The following is a 23,910-nucleotide window of genomic DNA, read 5'->3' as shown; positions in this document are numbered from 1 at the left end:
TGAGATATATATATATATCCAAAAGACAGATATACATGAATAACATTAATGAATAAGCTAAAATGTGTTAAACACTGCCCTACCATACAGGCAACCTACAATTGCAAGAAATATGGTTTGGAATGCAACCTGGAGCAGAATTCATCCCCAACACCACAGAGACCTGAGAAGCCACTTGTTTTACAATCTCTAAGATGCTACAGGGGTTTCCTACCTTCAGTCAAAGTGTGGGGTGGAGACAAAGAAGAGCACAGGATTAAATTTAAATCTCCTAAATTGAGCCAAGGACAGAATTACCCATGACAGAACTCGGCTAAGACAGACGATCCTCTCTGCTGTTGTCTTTTGTAATCATCTTTCCTTTCTCTCTTCTCTCAAAAGTAGTATTAAAAATATAGGGAGAAGATCTGGTTTTGACCTGAAGACGAAAATATTTTCTGTTAAGTTCTCTAGAAATGAATTTACACAACTTTTGGATGGAACACAGAGCTGCTACTGACTGCACAGCAGAAGTGCAGAGCACTGGCAGCCAAGGCGGTCACTCAGGTACTTGTGTCTAGAGCAGCTTCTGTGGGCATCACTTGTATCTAAAGGAACACTTTTATGTTTTGTGCTGTTTTGATGGCAACTGTCATTAGCTCTCCCACTATTTTTATCCAGTGAAATGACAAACGTACAGAGCCAGATTAGCTGAATTATGTCTCTACATCATCCCCTGAAGCTGTTATTTGCTTATGAGGGGGACAGCACGAAATGACAATTTATGTAGATGCATTTTAAAATAGAGTAAAATTATTTTATTTAGTTTTCATTTCTGGACAGTATTTATCCATCAAGGATGAATTACAGCTCCAGTACCAAGATTAAAAATAGTCTTTCATAGTTTGCTTTGATAAATTATGGACTTTTTAATGTCAAAAATAGTCACCAACGCCTTTGAAGCCCAAAATAGTTTCAGGCAGTCTAGCAGAAATGTCATCATCTGCTCAAACTACATCTGAGAAAACTTAGGTAGAGGTACCAGCTGCAACATGAAGATTTGCCTGCCAGTTGAACAAATAACTTAATAATTTCTCAACCATGTGCATTTTGGCTAAGTCCCACAAGGTTAAGTGGTTTTCCAGTTTTTTTAGTTTAATGTCTAAATAAATACTGGAGAATGCAAAAGCAAAAAAGTCTTAAATGCCACAGGTCTACCATTAAAAGAAGACTGGTGATGCTCCCAACTTCAGTTGCTTTTGCTTTCATTCCTTTATGAAACTGTTCCACTGTAATTGGTCAGCAGAGCCAAGTAGAGAGTTTAGGGCAAAATGTCTGTTACAAGCTTAATGGTAATGTAGACACAGCCAAGGCCAGCACACTTTTACAGGGGGCTTCTGGCTCAGCTTTTTTGCAGAAAGGAAATAATTTATCCCTTTAAATCCACGCTGGCAGGTAGACAAGTATTTTTTGGCTAGTAAATGCTAGCAAGCCTTTACTTTTTTCTTACAGGTAGAGCAACCCGAAAAATATTTCTGCAGGAATTGCTCCTTCATGCCACAGACCAGAAAGGTCTGAGGCACTGAACTCCAGTTCCTGGCAGCCACACAGATTTCAGCCAGACTGGCACAAGAACCACTTTGCTTTCCCACAATGATTCTGGCAGCAGCAATTTTGAGGTGAGGTAGCTTATCAAGAGCCAAATTCCTTATTTAAAACACCCAAAAGACAAGAGACTACCTTTCCGCAGGGCACCTCATTTCAGTAAAAAAAGTATTTTCACTGAAATTTTCAGAATTGTGATTCATTCTTTTTCAGTGGTGAGGTCTCCAGTTTTTCATTTTCATCCTTTAACAAAGTATAATTACAGCTGATTACATTTTGTATTCTTACTTGTCTATGTAAATCCTACTTGGACTGAAAGTCAACCAGCATTGAATTAAGGGCATTCTTCTTGTATAGTCACTCCCAATATTCTTAAAAGAAGGAATTGGTGTAAAAGTAATATTCTTATTCAAAAGACATTATCTGCAGAATTATTTTACAATTTCATTCTTAAAACTGACTCAATGCAGACTACATTCTTAAAACTGACTCAATGCAGGTGCCATTTTGCAACTTGTAACGTATTTCCAGCAGCATTCAAATCATACCCAGACATTCTTGGTGTTAAAACTGCCATGAAATTTTTGAATACTCCAAATAGAAAACTGTTCTTCAGAACAATCCTGCTGCCAACTTAACAATCGACAGAGAATAATTTAATTTGGATTTTAGGGTCTAGGAATACTGACCAAAACTACACAAAAATATACACAGATACACTAACTAGGACAACAGTTAGGATTTTTAAGCTTTATGGTCTGGGAATATCAGTGGAAAAACAAACAGAGCACATTTTTGAGCAGGCATAGCACTCTTGAAGCACAGGGTGCCCTTTTCTGCATAAGAACATAGTGTGAATTCATATATTCTCACAAGGAACAGGGTCATAAAGCTTCACATATTTCTGTAGCAAGACCATTTTCTTGAGGCAACTTGAGGGACTCAGCTTGAATAAGCAAGAGGTTATCTTCCTCCTATCCAGCCAATATCTGCATTCAAAATTTTCAAGATTCAAAACAGCTGGATTCAAGAAGACAGATTGCACTCACTTATTATATCCATTCCAGCAGTTCAGAGAGCTCACCACCAGGTATTTGGGGCAACATCAGATCCTCTGCCACAAACATATTTGAAGGTAAAGGAAAACCATGCCAAAAATGTTACTCTTTATTAATTATTTTAATGAACCAAATATGAAGTGACAAAAACAGGTCAAGGAAAATAACACAAAACCAGCCCCACCAGCTGCTGACAGAAGGTAAAGACACAAAAATAGTTGAGAATTATTTGAGGGCAAAGAAGAAAGCATAGTGAAAGATAATCATTCCTGCCAATATCAACCAAATAACCAAATCACATAATAGTTTAAATTTCATGTCAAGTGCTTAAATAAGGTCTCTTTTTTCTTAACACAGTCAGTACACAGAACAACAGGGAATGGGCTCTCCCTGAATTCATGGCAACAGGTCCTATAGAGCATATTCCAGATTTCTCCAAACACTGGAGATAAAGGTGGCTAAAAAGAGAAGCAGAGAAAGTGAGGACCCTTTGCTACCCAGTCAGATCTCAGAAATGGAATGTGTTTTCTAGACCCCAGAATCTTTGGCATAGGTTCCTCTTCAATGTCTGCGCGAGTGCTTTAATCCCATGACTGTAAAGGTTGCAGCAGTCAGTTTCTCATACACCAGAAACATAAGAGCAGCAGTAAGGACTGTCTGCAGGAGCTTTGCTTCAAGGCCCTTGTAGAGCCCCACTAATCCAAAACGCCTAAGGAGGAGAAGAAAACAAACAAACAAACAAACAAAATAAAACAAACAAAAAAACCCAAAAAACAAATATTAATAGCTTTCTGTAGAGCAAATTAGTACACTACAAAGAAGAGCCAATATCACAAGTTAATGACAACTGTAGGAATCTTAAACCCATTCTTGATCTAGAGCCAGCTTAATAATATTTTAAAGGAAAAAATTCTGCAGAAATGTAAGGTCTCTCGTGCAAGAAACCTGCTTATTTTCAAGTTGCTCACCTCACTCTCTGTTGAAGAAGGTAAAGAACATTTCTAAGACTGCCCAGTGTTCGGTTCTCTGGGTTCAACCTGTGACGTCCAAACTGCAAAAAAAGAAGAGTATTTTGCTGTACTATTTCCCCACTGTGCATGGTACAGAACACCATACATTCATGAAATCTAGACAGCCTACCCTAAACCTCTTTAAACATTTTCCACGTTCTATGATCACCAGCAGAGAACAGAGGCCAAAGCCCACACTGCAAGCTTTAAAAAACTGTACATACTAACATACTACTGTAATTTGGTTTGGTTTTAAGATGGATTCTAACAAATATTTCCTCTCTTTCAATTGCTCTGGAGGAAGCAGTTTTCCAGATCTCAAAACCATAATTTGCAGAGTCTTAGTAAGTATATGACACTCAAAGCAAGTTCTTTCCAGCTTTCTCAGCTTTCACTTCAAAAAGATTCAGACCCTCACACATCTGCAAATCATTACTACATTGAGATTGCATAGTTGAACACAAAATTTATCTGCCTAGCAATGGTCCTGGAGCACTTCTGTGTGAACTGCTGTGGAAGAATTCAAAACTGTTTGATCCACCTACCTGGCCTAAATAATATTTCTCTTTTACTCACTGCACTTGCTTATCCCCAAGCTGGTTTTCAGTAGGCATGATAGCTGATGCTGTAGAATTAAACTAGTAATTTCAGCAACTCCTTTTCTAGCATTCATTGATACTTTTATCTGATACAGGTTGATAGTACTGTCAGCAAGGTGTAACTATGAATTATTAATATACAGGAGTTGGCACACTTGTATTTGTAACAGCATAGCCTAAAAGCTTTTGAAGACTATTAAGCTTCTGCACTAAGAAAGGTGAACTTGAGTAACTGCATGTTGGATGAGTTTTTTCCCATAACATGCTCAGGCAACTGCTATTTCTTAGGTGTAAGAAATTACCATTGACAGTAGGTAAAGTATGCCAGCTGATTTAGGCAGCTCAGAAATTTTAAGAGAATGCTAGGATGATACAGGTTCCTTTACTATGTGTCTTAATAACTTGGGTGGAAACAGCAGCAACAGAATGCTAATGGAAATCTCCTGTTATTAGGTAAATACGTACTGAAAATCCACAATCTTCTCCTCAGCAACCACCCATTTGATATTGACAAATCAATGTTAAGAATTATTGTCAAAGAATTATTGTCAAAGATTCAGACAAGCCCACCCAAACTGCTATCGAAATTCCAAGTTGCAGTGTCAGTCACAGCCCATATTACTCATAGGTTTCCACACTACACCATTAGGTGCCTCATTCTCCTCTTTTCTCCACCACTGGACAATTTTTGTACTACAAACAAAGATTCATCAAGAGAGAAAAAACCATTAATTTTTCACTAGGATGTTAGTACTTCAGTTTTCACTGCAGAAGATTTCCCAAAGGGATTAGCATTCTCTATGACAGAGAAAAAAGACTTCAGTTTTAAAGACAACTTTTTCGTCTGGGATCACTGAGAACATTAATGGTATTGCTGTACCTCCAGAGGCAAATTTAATTTATCTGCTCTTTACTGACACATAGGCTAAAGAACAGTTTCACTGCATAATGACTAACACCAGTGTCACATAATTTTAATGACTGGGAGAAGGACATAGCAAATAGCAAAGCTGGAAGCTATCACTGTCAATTACACAGGATAACTGTTAATTAACTGTCATATATGACAGTAAGAAGAGCACTGTGCCAATGAGTGAAAACAAAGGTGTAGACTCTATAATAAAGAACCATAATAACTTTCAACAAAGAGAAAGTTTCTAAAGGTTTAAGGTTAAAAAGAAAAAAAAAAGTCCTGTAGTACTTTGATGACAGAACTTAATTATGATATGTAAGTTTATATGAATTATATTGAGTTTATAATAGTTTGTGTGCAAATCTGCTGAAATTGTTTCTAAAAACACCTACAACTATACATATTTTTTCATGCAGAATATTACTACTGAAAATACTAAGCCTTTACTGAAAATACTAAGCCTTTACTCATAATCTTTTTTTAACATCACTTAGTGTGAGTGACAGAAACTTCAACAACTAGAACAATGCCAACTTTAGATTAGAAAACACATCACAAAGTAGAGTGAGTCTCAACTGGACAGTACAGATGTCACAGACACATTTCTGCTGTCTTTGGCAGATGTGTTCAGGGCTCCTGGCTATTCTTTCATAGAGCAAAGACAGAATTCACCCCTAGTGACTGCAGAACTAGAGACAGGGTCCTTGTGCTCCCCATCATCACCAGGAGAGGATGGACTGGCACTGGATTTTTTTTGCTTTTTTCTTTCTACACTGTCATTGAGAGTCAGAAAAATTTTGTTCAAAAAGCTAAAAGGAGACAGAAAAAACATAAAACCTCAAGACTGTAAGCACTTCTCTAGGAACCATGGAAAGGAATATGGCCTGAAGCTGTTCTGTGGCTGCAGCTCCACAAAACCTGCGCCTGCTGTGCAATGCTCAGGCTAAAACAGATCACTCCAACTTTCCTCCCAGTTCTCCTTTAAACCAGGAGAGAACAGGAGTATCACAAATTAAAAACAGACTGATATTGCAACTTATCTTTTTACAGGTTATGAAAAATCAAGATACATTGATTCCACTCTAATTAGAGAGTTACAAATTATTACAAAACTTGTTCGAAAATTACTTTTTCCAGATGAACAATTAACATGAAAATTCCCTTATTAGAGAAGTCTGAAAAGTGATACTCTTAGCATGGAAGGCTTGTTTTCTGTAATTCAACTTATTCTCCAAATTTGGCAAAGTCTTAGAACATACACAATGGTTTTACTGTACAGGCAAGTTAAGGCTACTTCTTAGGAAAATATATTTCATGTGGAAACCTTTATTAATATTTAGCTGTTACAGAGTTTAAAGCACAGAAATTTAAGTACAATATGCTTATGCATGGCCAGGTCTCCTCCTTCCGTCCTACTCCCCAGTTTTGTGTCAATATTACAACAATATTGGTACACTCTGAAGGCAGCAGCATTATCCAGCACACATACAAATAGCAACTAAGAATAAATGCAAGTTTCTATTACCACTACAACTAGCCTACATGGCCAGGTAAGTGGTTAAAGATATTTTTGAGGGAACTCACATTCTGGACACTGACAAGGTCAGACAGCCACCTGAACAAATCCTATGAATAAAATTTTGGGTTTTTTAACCACCATGGGTCATCTGGAAACATACTGGTTTTAGAAGATTTAATTTTAACTTCCCAACTGACACATTCTCCATTTACATTCCAAGAAGTAAATGTACATTTTTGTAGTGCCTAAAAGCAGTACAATGCATCAGATTCTGTGAGACACTGAATCAATACAATACACTGGCAATCCTACCAGCTACTTGAAACAAATGTGCACCAGTATACCAAGCTCAATCTAAACCAAAGAGGAGAGCCATTCTAATCAGGGACCTACATTGGGAAAAATGCCTCCCAAAACAATGGGTCCATTAACACAAATAAAATCAAGCCATGTGAACAAGGCTTGCATGATACAGACCAAGTCAGAGATAGAGTTACCATGAAATGAAATTATCACTTACCCGCAGAATTGACTGTACTGTCTGCAGAGGATAAGTGAGTGTGGTGGCAACTGCTTTGGCTATTGCACCAATGACAAAAGCATCCAAAGAGGTGAGCTGTTCAATAGATAAAGAACAAATTTATTTCCACAGTACCAAAACAGCCAATTACTCATTTGTATTTGGAGATTCTGTACTGGTACTTGCTACCAGATTATCTAAGGATCTTTGGAATAAAGATTTCATGAAATCTCAGGGTCTTCTCATTTTAAAGAGTTGGTTGTGGTTCAACTAATGTACTTTCCCATATCTTAATTTCATATGTAACTTCCACTTGTTTTTTGCATTTCTCAATATAATTAGACTACTAAAACAGGGTTGATATAAGGCTATACAATTAGACCACTTCAAAGCATCAAGACAAAAAGATAAGGAAGTATTATTTAAACATACCATCAATCAAAAGCATTTCAGTTTTTGCAACAGTGAAACTAAAAAAGTCATACAGCACTTGTGAAAAGATGACAGCAAAAGATTCCTTGAACATCACTCTGTATTCCTGAGACATAATCACCACACTCCCAGGCAGAATTTTAGCCCCAATGCCACAGGCTAAAAATCTCATCCCCCATTAGGTAAGAGCCCCTGCTGAACCCATCCTCAGCACCAAAGCCCACACTGCCCAGGATGCACCAAATACATTGTTCCAGCCTATGCTGATAAACTGCATCTCAGTCTAACAGTGTGAATTAACTACTGAACATAAGTAGGCACCCATATCAAAACATTCTCAAAACATATTCTAAAATAAATCTATTGCGATCAAAAATACGCTCACGCGTGCACATTGTTAAAAAGGTCAACCTGATATATTTAGGACAACAAGGAAAAGACCAAATAGGAAGAAAAATGTTTTCCAAAATAAAAATTGCCATTCCTAGCTGAAAAAAAATTACTTCCCCTCTTCACTGATCATGGACAAAGAAACACTCTAATTTAAGGTGGAATTAAGTAATTTTTAAGAAACACAAGAAATAAACACCTAAGGAAATATGTTATTAGACAACAAGAACATAACAACACAGATGGAAGCCTAGCTCATCATTCAAAAAATGTGCATAATGTAACTGTGTAGATCCATCAGGCACAAATGGGGTGTTACAGCTGCAGTATTAACTGAAGACAGTAAAATACCCAAGTCTGATTGATGATGCAAAATCTCATGTAAAAATAATCTCACTATATCTTGGGGAAAAACAAGATGGCTTGGTAACATACTGATATGATCTAGTATTCTAAAATCACAAATTAACAGCAAAGCACCGCATCCTAGAAATATGTTATGTTACAATGTTATCTCAAAATGTAATACAAATGCTTTTCTGTTTGCTGGAACATAGAAGAAACATGAGTTCAGCTGAAATTCTATATCTGATACAGACAAGAAAAAAGAAAAAGGAAAATGAAGAGCACTATAAATAAGGGACAGAAAAGTGATTATACTTCTATTTAGAAAATCAGGAAGATATGGTTGCAATGCTATGTTCAAGTCTAGTGTCCATCCCTGGAAAAATTATATTGAAAAATTGAGAAATTTCAAGAAAAATAAATATTTCAATATTTCAAGGAAAAAAAAGCCTATTACTTACTGCAAAGAGTGTTAAAAGCAGACTTCAATACAGTCAGTATGTAAATACTTGTAAAAGATATATTAGAATTGAAATCCATACTTTAAATCAAAATCTGCAAACAAATGTGAACAAGAGGTTCCATTTTATTTTTACAGGTAGAATAATTTATTACAGGAATCTCTTCCCCAGGGACATGAAGGATTCCCACCTCGCTGAATCCTTTTTACACACACTAATTCAAAAAACCACTCAAAAATACAAGAACCAAAACCCAACCTACATTCTGAATTTGCTTAAGTGTTGCATATCAAAATATCTGTCTTGTAAAAGAGCACGTGCATCATCTGGGCTCAAAACATACTCACTTGCAGCTGCTTTTTCAAAAGTTTTCGTTTAAAGCCTTCATAAAACATAAACTGTATGGCAGGATTGAAGACCAGCAGCAAGGAGGGGAAAGTACCATTCCACAGAGCTAAGACTCCTTCATCTCGTATTATCTGATGAAAGGCATCTGAGACAAATGGTGAGGAAAAAAATCATTAATACTTTGAGTACAAAACTCCGAATATAAAAGCCTAATACTCAAAGTGTATAAAAATCCACTGAATTCTTTTATGCAAGCATTTTTATCTTCCTTTTTAATCCAGAAGTTAACAGAAAGGTAGTGACAAAGGAGGTTCTTGTTTGCATTACCATTAACATAAACAAACCTTATCATCTGCACAGGCAGCCCACCTTGGTTTTTTTTTTTTTTTTTTTTTTTTACAAGTGTGGCATCCACATTAAGGTCTTCCAAACCTTCTTCAAAATAACAGCAATGTTTATTTGGTTGGTTGATTTTAGAAGGAGGACAGCCTGAACATGTGAGTGATTAAGAGATTAAGGAGAGTGAAGTTTAATTTTCAGACTGTCCATCCAAACTCAGACTCCAAGCTACCACTTCATGGGGGCTCACTACTGCTTCATTATCTGTATGATAACATATCCGCCCTTGCAAAAGATATTTTAATTACAGGAGTGCACATTACAAACTCCTAATCACCATCACAAATAGCCAAGTCCAGTTTCCTGTAATACTCAATGACTGCAAAGTGCAGAGTAGAATAGAGATTACAGGGTGAAATCAGTTACACGAACAAAAGTCTTCAAAGTCCTTGATACATTTCATTTCATGAACTTGTCTTTAAGAGGTTGTAGACAACAGGCACTCACCTATTATGCCTCTGTAATTGGTTGGTACAATGTCTTCATTTCTGAATTTTGCTCCCTGTAGCTTCAGGCGTGTGTTCACTACCCAGAGAGGGGTAGTCAAGAGCACATTCACTACTCCTAATGCAAAACACAGCACAAAGAAAATCAGCATGAAACAGAACATTTCAAATGTTTTCTTATCCCCTTTTCCCCCGACTGATATTTCTGGTAGGAAAAAGGAAAAAAAACAACATAGTATATGGGAAAAGTAAATGATAATTTGTACCCTAAATCCTGTAGCTTTTGTTCCAAAATATATTTACATGGATTTTTTACTACAGACATATAGCCAACTTAAGAATTTCCTTCCTTATTTCCACCATCTATCCAGCCAGTCATTATACCTACACTGAAAGTATAAGAAACTGCCAACTCCTCCCCCACTCCCAAAAAAATCCTAAACCCAGAGGCCTTTTTTACAGTTTTTGGGGTTTTTTAATTTCTTGGTTTTTTGTTTTTGGTTTTGGTTTTTTTTTTTTGTTTTGTTTTGGTTTTTTTAAAGCTTGATTCTATGCATTTGCATGAGCAATAGTCCCTGAAGAGCATCATTAGCAAACACAAAGCCCACAGTGGTAACTTTTCACGCTGGATGTGCTAGAAAAGTCACTAATGTTATCTCTTCAAAGAAGGTACTTTGGCATCCACGTAAGAGGACAGATTAACAAAGAACATATGGCCCCACTGGACCTGCATATATCTAGGAAATTCCTGTCCTTTCAGGTGACAACCCAAAACCAAGTCTGAAAACACTGACACTCAAATGTTTACATTAAAATTCCTTACCATACTTGAAATTACGTATTTCAAAATTGGCACGTATCTTTCCTCTGGAAAAAATCCAACTACCACCTCTCCCTGCCACTTGTCTTCAGCATCTAAGTGATGATGCTTAGGTACCTGGTAAGCACCACACCAGACACAAATTTCACACTAAGCCACAAGAGCACTGTGCTTTGTGCCAAAACTGTTTATGCATCTCCTTAGGAGGCAAGGAAGGCAGTGATGACACAGAGGAGCAATCAGAAAGAAGCAGGTCTGCAAACAGTGGGAGGTGTGAGCACTCAGTGTGGCCTCCAGAGGACTTCATAAAGAAAATCATTAGACAGAATATACCAAAAATACATTATTGACAAAATGGAGATTTTTAAGTATTACCTGCAACAACTCCAAGAACCAAGTCTTTTCCAGTGGTTGAATGCTGGCCTTTGACCCAGAGGGCTTTAAGACTATTAAATGTATAAAAATAAACAAAATTGGAGCAGCAAAGGCTGGAGATAACAGGGAACCATCCTCGATATGGTGCCAACCTAATGGAGAGCAAAAAGTCACAGTAAGAATCAGCAAAATATTTATGTGATCTGGCTGATTTTATGTATTGAGGATCCCAGAGATACAATACGGTATACTACAGGAAGCACTAACTAGATTATCAGCAATGGTAACAAACCATACTTAACTCCTGACTAAGGAAATAAAGTATCTGGATTCTCACAAAATTTAAAAATTGAAGAATAGTTACCGAAATTCATATACTCCACTGAGGAGAGTTTTGCAACAGATGCAACCTGGGGACACAAGACGCACAAGTGGGAAGAATTTCTAACAAATGCCTTACTGTAAAATCTAGGGCAAATCAGTCAGGTAAGTAAGAAAAAGACATTACCTAGTTAATTTTAACTAGATTAATCCCAGATGAAAAACTGAATATCACCTAAACCTGTCTTGATTTAGGAATGATTTCGTAACAACTGGCTAACAAAGCTCCCTTCTCTGACAGGCCTGATGATCCTGTAAAACAGGTACACTTCTACAGCAGTCCTACATTCCCAACATGTTCTACAACACATCCTAAAAAAGATAATGATACACAGCTTCACTGGAGTTGCACGAACAGGTAGAGAGCTGATATCACATTAAAGCATAACAAAGTCATCCCAACAGCAGTAATAATGGAGGCTCTTTAGAATTCATTAAATTACCCTCTGTACATAGAATTTAAGGATCTCAAATAAGACTGTAAAATATGCAAGACTGGTAAACACCACATCTGGTTTTTCTTAAAATGTAAATGCTACTTTTTCATCTCAAATCCATTGAGTGCTTCTCCTTGCTGTGTAGCTGGGAATACATCTTATTGTTACAAAACCATAGCTAATCATACAGTTACAAATTAACTGACTATGCAGTTATTCATAAAACAAATTAAAACAATTTTTATATTACCTATCTCTTCCGTGCTGAAAAAGAAAGAGAGAAACATCCTCTAGGGAGCATGTCCTCTAATTGAGTGTTAGTTTGGGCTTGGTTGATTTATTAAGAAAGACTTCTGATGATTTTCAGATGAAACATCTTGTAGCAGAAAACATGAAACTAAAACAAAACCCATGAGTTTATTTTAATGACTTAAGTTGTCAGTAGCAGCATCCATGATTCACTGCAATCTTGACAAAAACTTGGTGCACACTAGTGAATGCCTTTCAGATCACCTAGAAAAGGATGGAAGTGCAAGCAAGAAAGCTGCTTGATAAACTTCTGAAGGAAGTCCTTTACCTCACATATTTGCTTTATCTAGACAAGAGAAGCAGTCTCACAGAAGTATGGTAATGAGACAAGACTCCACAAGCTAATGTCAACAAAATGTTTATAATCTCACATCACATTCCAGATTTGTGGTTGTTTGGACTTTTTTGTTACTTTAGACATATCTCTAAATTAATGCCAATGCCTTGCCAGGCCTTCCCAATACCTTTGGAAGAAGTAATGTTCCTCTCTTGCCAGAGCTACTGATTTTTCTCTTTCACAGGAAAAGTAGGATAACCACTTTTGCAATCTTTCCACCTCAGTTAACTCCTTCATTTTTCTTTTTTACTTTCAAATTTTTTTAATTGAAGTTTACTCACCACCCTCACATGACAGAGGTAATGTGGGAATGTGAACAAGAGCAATCAGCTGGCAGAGAACTCCCATGTGTACAACTGCCCAAGTTCAAAGGTGACACAGTGTTATGAGCCAAGTTAAACTTTGTCAGCTTTAATGTCCTGGAAGCGCTAGTCTACTTAGGAGTTCCAGAGATTCAGTTAGGAAAATACTTCTAACAAGGACAGGCACAAAATTCTTTTTCCCAGCCAGCTCAGCTCAGACTATTACAAATACTAAAGTACAGCACAGCTGAAAGTTAACTGCTTTTAGATAGATGTGGAATCCCACCAGCATAGTGTCATGTGTTGTATACTTGTACATGTTTAGGAGAAGAAAAAAACCTTCCAACTGGGAAACATGTCTTAATTCTCCTCTTGAAAGCAGCTCAGTTGTCCAGGAGTTTCATCTTGGTTATTGAGAAACTGACACACCCAAGAATTCAGGCAGACAAAGCTGGTTGATCAGGTATATGAAAGCACATTTGCATTTCTGAAGAGGCACTAATGAAGGCACAGTTACATCACTGAAGAGATCAATTGCATAAGGTGCTCAAGAAAGTTAATCCTAGTTAGCTAAAGATGAACACATAAGATTATGCAAGTCATATCACACTTGTGTGGAGACATTTCAATTCGGAATAAAAATCTGTCCACACAGATACAGGCTAAGTGCTCCACTTTAAAAGCTTATTCAAATTAGTTTTAGAGCTTGTCTACAAGATGACAAACAGAAAATCAGTATCTACTCACAGGCCTTCTTCTTTGATTATTTCCAAAAGGACTGCTGGTGTTGTCTTTGACTTCCGCTTCTCATCAACTGGAAAGCAAAAGAATCAAACATTTAGATGATTCAAACTTTTAGCACTCTTTTTCAAGTCCTTGTCCTTGCACTTCTGAATATAATTTACAAGCACATTTCTTCTTCTTCATAAAGAAGAGAAATACCCTATTTCTCCTTATTTTCATTTGCTAGGTAAGACTACTTCCTTTTTTTATTCTTCCCCAAACTGGCAGGTTCTGTTGCACTCCACAGTATCTATAATTACCAGTTCCTAATAATAAACTGAAATTAGGTTCCCCTTAGGTAGAGGGCTAGATTTGGGCCTGTCTAACTGCTCTCAAAATTATTCCTTGGACAGCAGACTAGCACCAGTAGCAGAGCAATCTCCTACAGTTCATCTGTCAACAGCTAAGCCTTAGCAAAGCAGTCTCTTCCTGCACTGAAAACTGTTCATTTTTCAATCACATTCCTCTGACGACCTGGTTGATGATCTCCCTCCAGTTCTTATAAGAGCTTTAGTCATAACTCTAAAATGCTTGGTGATCCTGTGCCTTTTGATTAGAAGACAGAGTTTTAGAACAAGTTTTAGAAGTTTATACCCAAATGCGTTTTTGTACATATTGGATATTCATAATCCCAGTTCTAACCCAGACTTTTCCCTTGAAACCATCCTCTGGAATAATTCTAGACTTGTTTTTCATTATATTGCCCCTGCATTTTGAAGTGTTCATAGCAACAGAAAACAACACCACACAAATACAATCTGTGCAATCTCACATCTTTGTTTTAGTCTTTGGTCTTAGATAATCATTTAAAAGCCCCAGAGCACACAGCCTTTTCAGCTAATTAGAAGGTTGTCTAACTTTCAAAAGGAAGAATAACCTTCAACTGGAAAAATGGTGTTACTGTGACACAAGTAACACTCCTGGTCATGTAGAACCCCCCTACAACCACCCTTACAAGTGCCCAGGCCAAGATGAACAGAAATACCATTGTACAAAGAAACTAGATTTTGACACTTACCCTGAAGTCTAAGCCTAGCTGTATCCAAAGGAAAAAATACAGTCATTGCAGTCATACTGCCCTGAAAAACAAAATAAACTGGCTGTATAGAGTATCAGTTGCTTGTACTGTGCCTGCTAGACTCTTTGTGACCCTTCACTTCTCATTCACAAAGCAGTCTGCTGAGCAAGTTTAAACACAGGATAAATTCCAAATATAATAACACATTTTTGTCCCATACTTACAAATGAGGGTTGGTTTTTTTTTTCTCTTGCATTAGAACAAACTAAAATTAAAACCATTAAAAGCTTTTTGCCAAAAGAGAAAATATTTGAAGGCTGAAAGCCAATCTAGTGGGCATCCGAAAACAAACACTGCACTTTCTCTACCTCCTATTAGCCTCTAAAAGGCCCTGGCTTGCTGTAAACCTATTTTCCATGCATTAGACGGCTGCGAAAGCTGTGGCACCTCTTCTATTAGCAGTCATGAAAACTGTTTAAATGGTGGGAAGGTCTGAGATACAGCAAGTTACTCAATGCTGTGTTTAAAGTACAGTGCACAGTGTGACTTGAGCTTTTCTACAGCTGTCTTATGCCATACATTTAAGTGAGCTCTGCCTCTGGAAATACTCCAGCTCCTCAGCAGGCTGCTTGAACCTACCTCTACAACCAGTAGCAGAGGATTAATTCTCTGGTGGTGTTTCCACACTACAACAATTCAGGGTTGAGGTCTTAAGCAGACTTAAGTTTCTCCAGTTTTCATAACACTAGGTAGCAGATGTAAGACTTGGCCACAATTACCTGGTTATTTTAACACATTTAGTTTGGATTCTTGCCAAAACAGTTCATTCTGCTCTCCTATGTACTTGTCCTGTGCTGTATCATTCTCAGTACCTACCATGTACCCAGCTGGACAGCAAGTAGATTAATGAACCCTTCTGACTGAAATTTTCTAAAAAGTGTATCTCAGTTAAAAGGTTAGTATCAGCACAAAAAAGTGTCAGAAAGAGACATAATGCTCCTCCTAATGAGCAGTAATAATGCATTACCACAATTTTGAAGACAGTCTCAAAACTCAGTTACACCTACGCACAGAACAAGACTGCACAACCACTGCACCCTCCAGCCTCCCCCTGCTCAATTTATCCTGCTTCCACCCTCCCCAAGTGAGATTTGTCCTGGATCCTAGTCTCAGTGCAATGCACCACACAACAACAACAACACATACACACTTGCACTCAAAGTTAGAAAATGGTAGTGAGGAAACAGTCGGGTACAGTCACACAGGACACAACGGATGTGTGGTCACAAGACACAGAATAGCCGATTTCAGCTGGAAAGGACCTGCAGTGATCACCTAGCCCTGCTCACCAAAAGCTAAAGCACGTTAAGTGCATTTCCCAAATGCCTCAAACCCTGACAGGATTGGGCCACTGACCACCTCTCTCAGCAGCCTGTTCCAGTGCTTGATTGGCAAGCTGGCTTAAAACTTATATGGAACTATAGTTCAAGAGAATGTCATGAGATAACTAAACTGACCTAACTGATCACTGCACATAAACAATTTGTACCCTCTCCCCTTCTTCTGCTAAACTGAGGGAAATAGAAAAGCCAAGTTACTTTTCTCCTGGGTTTATAAATGGAACAACTCAACTACATAATGAGGAGGTTGGCAGAAGCATCATATGGAAAAGACAGGATTTCATGACTAGAGGAAAGGAAAAAAGCGATGAGCAGGACCAGTACTTTCCCCAACAACAAAGGCCCTCAAGATGGACTCAGATTCCTTGCTAAACTGCATGAAGACCAGCAGGTAAAATTACATTACTGAGTGCAAAACAGATGCTGCCATGTATTACCCTGCACTGCTGGAAGGGTGAGGTTTCACTGTCAGCCTTTCCCCCACCTCCTGTCAGCACTGGATCTCGGTAGTTTGCCAAGTCACATTACAACTGAATAATCACAGGGACAGGTACAGACAGGTTCATGTAATTCCAGGCTCTTGGTCAACTGTATTTGCACCCCTGCCTCCTCCAATCTGGCAGCATAACTTTCTGGGAACCTACACAATGATGCAGACACAGAAACTAATCTGGCTGAAAAATAACTTTTTTTCCACTGGACTACTTCTTCAGTCACATCAGTTCACTGACCAGCCACAGCACTCGATAAACAACTGTGCAGTAGCCAAGAGGTGGCCAGAACAAATGGCCTGAGGTGACTGCTTCCAGGATGATGCGTGTAAGACCACAGTCTGAAGCTTGGCTTTATAAAAAATAGTAATAACAAAAAAACGTGAAACACATAAAAAAAATTAACTGCTATTTTTCAGCCACCATACAGCCAATGAAACAGCCTGACTGCTTCATAAAATTCTCATCCCTCTAGCTTTTGCAACAGGAAGATTGTGTTTTAGCTACATGCAGAGTTAAAGAATACTTATGCAACTCAAAGTTCACAGGAAATCAAGCACTGTTGTTTATTTTAACTGTTCACAACACTATTCCTTCATCTCAAATTTGACTAGGTTGCCTAGAAGGTATATGATCTTTCAGTATATTAGAATACAAACAAAAGTTACCTTCTTGTGGTCTGACATGCTTCTCATGCATTAGCTCACACATTAGTTCTCAGTTTGTGCCTGGATTTGTAAGCTTGGTTCACCCCACAAACTTTGTCCAGGGGCACAACCTGACAACAGCAATCTATATTTGAAGAGAGAAGTTAACAGCAAGGTCTAGAAAGTATCACTGACTTCTGTAGAAGCCAGCAAAAGGAAAACGGGTAGTATTTCAATGATGAGATTATTCGAGAGAGCTCCACTTTTTGAAAGGGGAAACAAAATCCCCACTGCCTTTGATGTTTAAATAAGCAGACTTAAAACAATTTAAAGAGCAGACAAAATTCTTGTGCTTTTTTATAATAAAACGAAAATATCCCTTAAAGTCTTGTTTTTCCTTTTAGAATCAGTCTTTATAACAGAATCACTGAATTGTCAGGGTTGGAAGGGAGCTCTGGAGATGACTCAGTCCAACCACCTCGCCACCCCCCACCAAAGCAGTGTCACCCGGAGCAGGTGACACAGGAATCCATCCAGACGGGTTTTGAATGAACCCAGAGAGGGAAACTCCATGACTTCCCCTGGCAGCCTGTTCCAGCGTTTATCGTCCAATAGTATTTAGTAACTTTTATCCTATAGGAGACATGAGAAGTTCTTTCTGTCCATCAGCATGCCCAATCCAACATGCTACATGCACAAAAATTCTCAATCTGTTGGAAGCAGAAACAGAAGGCTGATGTACTATTTAGAGCTAGCGCTCTGAAAATAAAAATTCAGGAGCTGGGACCAACTAGGAAATCTACATTAATTAAATGCGACTTTTTAATTTACAAGTGTCACAGGAAAAATTAAATTCAGTAACCGACAGAAACTAGCTGCACTGCGCTCGCTTTACATTTTGATTAGCACCGATGAGCTCCCTCACCCCTCACAACTCCGGGCACTTACGAGGACGGTGCTCGTTACAGCTCTCGGATTATACAGCTGGGGTGCCTCCCTCTGCCTGAGCTTAGATTTTCGCCGCTGAAGGGATGCCCAGCTCCAGAGGCGCCAGCCCGGCTTCCTGAGGGGAAGCTCCCGCTGGCTCAGAGGCGGCTCCGGCTGCTCGGGCCTCCAGCTCCCCGGCCCGCCCCGGCCCAACAAAGGCAGCCGCCCGCCGCGCCCCCCGCCCGCTCGCTCACCACGGCGCCGGACACGGCGTGCACCAGGCTCTCGTAGGAGGCCACGGACGACATCGCAGCGGCTCTCGGCTGTGGGTGCTGCGGCTGCTGCGGGTGTTGCTGCTGCTGCTCCGCCCGGCCCGGCGGCCCCGCGGCCCCGGCCAGCTCTGGGCTGCCGCGCGCCGCCCCCGCGCCCGCCATGGCTCCCGCCCTGTCACGTGCGCCCGCGGCCCCGCCCCGCGCGCGCCCCAAGGCCCGGGGGGCCGGCGGGCCCTGGGGTCATGGCTGGGGCTTTTCAGGGAAATACAGCATCAGGGCACCAGAAATACAGCACCCGGGCACCGCGAAATGCCTTCTGCTTCCTGCCTCCGCAACTGCAATAGCGCCTTTTCTCTCCAGCAGCAGCTTCTCCTCTTCCAGGAGAGGCCAGCGAGAGGGGACTCGTCAGCGGCTGTCCAGCCTCTGAGGGGAGGGTTGGGAGAGGATGGAGCCAGGCTCTTCTCGGTGGTGCCAAACAACAGGACAAGAGGCAATGGGGCAGAAACTGATGCACAGGAAATTCCACCTAAATATGAGGAAGAATTTATTTACTATGCAGTGACCACACAGTGGAACAGATTGCCCAGAGAGGTTGTGGAGTCTCCCTCACTGGCAATGTTCAAGAATCCTCTGGACATAATCCTGTGCCATATTTAATAGCAATAGCGCCATCGTTTTTTTTAGTATTATTTTATTTTTAGCAATTTCGCTTGAGAATCACAGAACAGTCTGAGTTGGAAAGGACCCAGAAGCACTCCCATGTGCTCTGGGATGACCCTGCTCAAACAGGGAGGCTGGACCAGATGACCCACTGTGGTCCCTCTTCAACATGACTCATTTTGTGATTCTGTGATTCCCTTTCCCAAACATTTAACATAAACGTTTAATTACAATGAGGAAACAATACTAAACTTCACACTCTGATTCTGCTTTTTGCTAACTATACTCCCTTGTACCTTCCCAAAGTCCTGTATCTTCAAAGTATCACTTTTCCAAGACAATAGTTTCTTCTTACTCCATGTGGACCAATAGAGTCTGATGCATTTTCAAGCATCAGGGCATGTTTAGCCTGGAGAAAGCCAGCCCAGGGGAGATCTTATTGCACTCTATATGTTAAAGGAGTAGCAAGGTGGGGGTCGGCCTCTTCTTCCAGTTAACAAGTTACAGGAAAAAACAGCCTCAAGTTGCACCAGAGAAGCTTTATACTGGATATTAGGAAAGATTTCTTGAATGAAGGGGTTAGCCAGCACTAGAAAATGCTTTCTGGGGAAGTAGCTGAGTCACTATCCCTAGAGGTATTTACAAGACATGTAGATATTGCACTTGGAGACATGGTTTAGTGGTGGATGTGGCAGTGCTGGATTTGTGGTTAGACTCAACTTAGAGGTCTTTTCCAAACTAAACAATTCTATTATTCTGTTTACTCCTTTTCCCAGTCTTCCTCGTTTCTCCTTTGCCATCATGCTGAGAGTCAAAGCACAGGGCTACAAACAGAACATCTCCTGGCTTGCCACACCCTTTGGTAGCTGAGGGTGGAGTGAGAAGTACTAGCACAGCACTAGACACAGGTAGCTGCCCAAAGCATAGGGGAGCCGTGGGTCACTGCATTTGGGCACACAGAGACAAGGCTATCACACACACACTTTGGGAAAATATCAATAATCCTACAGCCTGCTTTTAAACTTTTATGTAGGAGAGGTTCCGTGAGTATGAAGGAGCTGAGAAAATTAAATGAGTTTGGACATGCCCCAGTGCCTAACAGCACTTGGAAGATGATCCCCACGTCTGTTCATATCCTGCTGGGGTTTTTGCCATTCTCATGTCTCATACTGGTTTCCAGATTGCTTCAGTGTTTTGTCTGTGTTAACAATCACTCCCCTTTTGTTAGTTTCATCTATACTTCAGAATAAAAAAAATTATAGAATGAATGTTCTCTTTAGCTTTGTATCATGTTACTCCTGGGCTCTTTGGTTTCTTTTGTTATGCCATCTTTTGTTCTCTCTTTCTAAAAGAAAGAATAACTTAATAAGTTTTTCTTCATAAATGCAATTCCTAGTGCATCAGCCTCAACTCCCCTTGTTTGAGCTGCAAGAGCTCCTAGTGCTTACATCTACGGTAGGAATCACCATACCGTCCATCACCTAAGCAAGGACAGGGCAGTTGTAACATGACACTCTTCCCAAGAGTTTCTATCACACAATTGGGTAAGCCATTCCTTTTTGAGAAGATGTTCCTTCATCAGATGGCTATTAACAGACCCGTTGTCTCTACCCTTCATTCAGGAAAATGCCATTATCTTCTCTGAGGGAGGGCAGGTACAAAGAACACAGGCTACTCTGTCTAATGCAAATGTTTCAGTTGGAGAAAAATATTTTTCCAGTGCAGTGCTCCAGCACATCCCTGTACTCAGACTTTAGATGCTGATACCAGCAACCTAAGAGACCACAATTGTTTCATAAAATGCTGATACCACTGATAGTCTCTTTTTTTTTTTTTAATAATGTAAGATCCTTGCGATGGATGCACCCCTTCTGGCTGAGTGACAGTACTTTGGTTCAGGTATCACCAAAAAAGGAGACTTGACTGAAATCATCCATGCAGTGTAAACACCAAGAATCATCCTAAGCCATATTTTATCCAGGAGCAAAGAGTTTAGGCCTCTCTTATCAGGAGATGATTACCAGCCTGGGTTGGGACTAGACAGAGCTGAAACTGCTACAGGACACCTGCACAATACACCAAAAGAGGCTCTGACTATGAGTCAGTCATTTTAACCTCTAAATAAATGTCTGTAGCCCCCATGAGCCTGCACAGCAGCAGGCTGCTCAGTAATGATCTCCCCCTCAGAAAGGGATGGCTGTTAAGGTTAAAGCTTGAGGCTGAAAGATCCCCTTACCAAACATCTGAGATCTATAATGGAGAAAGTGACATCTTACATGAAGCGTAAAAGTAAATTGTATACTTGCTGCAGCTTTTATGAATCTAGTTATAGCTTAATTATTAGATGTACAATAAGTAATAGAGTGTTTGACCAGAGTGTAAATAATAATTTAAAACGCTGTTAAGTCACTGTTTAATTACTGTTCAATTATTGCTTAATAACAATACTATCATCATTCACTTTTCATTTAGGTGTCAATCTTTAATCATATTAATCATTAACAAAACCTTTTCAGTTACACCAACATTGACATACTCTTAATAACTCAGCTGTGACACACTCCTACGTGCAAGACTCAGACCATAATTTAGAATTAAGGTGTACACAGGTCACTGGCTATCTCCTGTCACTAAAGCAGGCAGGAGCACCTTTACAAATCAAGGGAACAATTATGCAGTAACTGCACAAACAGGTCCACAAACTTTTGGGACAAATGCCTCAAACAGGACACAGACTCCCATTACTGCTGTTCTTTGTGGTTTTGTCCCTCTTGTATGAAGGGAAGCTTTCACCAAAGAATCAGTTTGTACTGCAGACTGGGATTCCATCATAAATGTGCACCCAAATAATTCTATGCTATTTCTACTACACTTAGCAATATTTTTAATACAACACTATGCCCTGTATATATTGGAAAACAGAGTATTAACAGGTAACACAACTGCTATATTCTAAAAGCAACTTACTTTACTGCTGGAACATACAGATTTAGTGAAGTTGTCCAAGAAATATGAGGGCACATGACAGATTAAATTAGGCAACATGTGCCTTGTATTCTACCAAGGGAAAACAAAAGGCAATTACCTAAAAATCTACATAAACCTATCTACATAGAAAGTTTTCTGAAGACATGGTCTTAAAGTCTTCACATAAATGCTGCAAATCCACCAGATTTCCCAGCAAACGCATAACATGCACAAGTAGGGTTCAAGGAAGGACAGACTGCCCAAGCCACTTACTTTTCCTCAAATCTGTCAATTCTACTGGAAAACCTGAAAGAAGTGAACTAAATTAAGCAACTACAAGTACAAACATATTCTCTGCACATGAACTATGTCTTTGTAATTTCTTGCTCGCGTAGTTCTGCAGGTTCCTGTACAACGAGGTAATCAATATCGAGAAACTTTATTCTTGATAGATTTTCTTTGGCCAACCCAAACTTTTTTTCTGATTCATGATGACAAGGAATTAGGATACTGTTGGTGACTCCAGAGGTCAAATTTACTGCCTCTGCATTGTGTCCTACCTTTGCAAGTAAAGAAAAAACTCTAAACTTAAACTATTTCTACCCTAGTACTCTCCTTATTCTAGCATTAATTTTAAAAAATTAGAAATACTTATCTCCTTTATTTTTGCTCAGAAATTCAATTCATTAGAGAGTGCAAACATGTTAAGACAGCATTTAATTACTACTTTCAAAACTACTCTCTGAATCTGTTGCAAGACTTTATCTGTCAGAGAAGGCGGATAAACTGGATCATATTCCCAGTACATACATCATAGATAAAAGCAACTAGAAATTAACAAATGCGATTGCATGTGCTGACAATTTGAATTCATTAAATAAAGCTATTTGATCACACCAACTGGTCAAGATCAGGCTTAAGTATTAAGGCCAAGGTTAAATCAGCCTCTTCCTTCTTCTCTTGCTTCCGCAAGCATTGTAACCACTAAACCACATACTAAAAAACATGTGTGAACTTTGCTGAACCAATTTTGACAGAGCCTCTGGAATGATGCAGAATGCTCCCTATGCACTTCATCTAGGTCCAGGGACATCATAAAAGTTGAAATTTTTATTTTAAATTACTTGCATTTGCCATTATTATAGTTAATCTCCTATCATTGTACTTGCTCAACCTAATTAGACTAAATGTCCCTTAATCACTTTTAGTTTTACATAGACTAAGTAATTGTCAGAAATAACACAAATTTTTGTTGCCTTGATATTGGTTTTTCCCTCAGGTACTTGATAAATGTCTGACATCTGTTCTAAGTGCCCCCCCCCCAATTTTTTTTTTTTTTTTTCCTGGTAGAGGCTAGTAATAAATTCCAGTTCAGAATCTTGCTTTTTCTGGTTTGAAAAGTTTTCACACAAGAGGTTAGAGAAAAAAATGTGCCAGATTATAAAATGGCTTCTGAAAAGCATTTTTTTTTTGCAAGAACTTTTTCTTACTGTAGGATAACATACAAGAAAATGTGAGGGCAAATCATCTTGTAGAACAGTTGTGTTAATTTTTCCTTATAAACTCCTAGCAATAAGCCATATTTTAGCCCATTAAAAAGAAAAATCTGAAATAAGAAAGCACAGGTGGTTTTCTCTTCCAAATAAGAGCTAGACCCTAGTGGCTAAACATCAGAATGAATTTTCTCTAATGAGAAGCAGTGCAGCTGGCAGCAGCTCAGACACTTCACTTTCAATATAGTACTTTGATATTTTTCCATC

The 23,910-nt window shown here is 39.1% G+C and overlaps 1 protein-coding gene across 1 annotated transcript; it reads right to left on the bottom strand.

Moving 5' to 3' along the window:
- Nucleotides 1-2,735: 2,735 nt before the first annotated feature.
- On the bottom strand, nt 2,736-18,663 carry SLC25A17 (solute carrier family 25 member 17). The gene is made up of 9 exons (XM_033058204.2): nt 18,506-18,663; nt 14,787-14,847; nt 13,733-13,799; nt 11,220-11,371; nt 10,026-10,142; nt 9,179-9,324; nt 7,204-7,299; nt 3,611-3,693; nt 2,736-3,351 (listed from the first exon to the last, which is right to left on the bottom strand). The coding sequence occupies exons 1-9, from the start codon at nt 18,557-18,559 to the stop codon at nt 3,204-3,206; spliced, it is 924 nt and encodes a 307-aa protein (XP_032914095.1). The 5' UTR covers nt 18,560-18,663; the 3' UTR covers nt 2,736-3,203.
- Nucleotides 18,664-23,910: the final 5,247 nt, after the last annotated feature.

The sequence above is a fragment of the Catharus ustulatus genome, chromosome 4 (genome assembly GCF_009819885.2).
Source record: "Catharus ustulatus isolate bCatUst1 chromosome 4, bCatUst1.pri.v2, whole genome shotgun sequence".
Classification (NCBI taxonomy): Eukaryota; Metazoa; Chordata; class Aves; order Passeriformes; family Turdidae; genus Catharus; species Catharus ustulatus.
The sequence above is the reverse complement of the archived record's forward strand: the minus strand, read 5'-3'. Positions and strand labels throughout refer to the sequence as shown.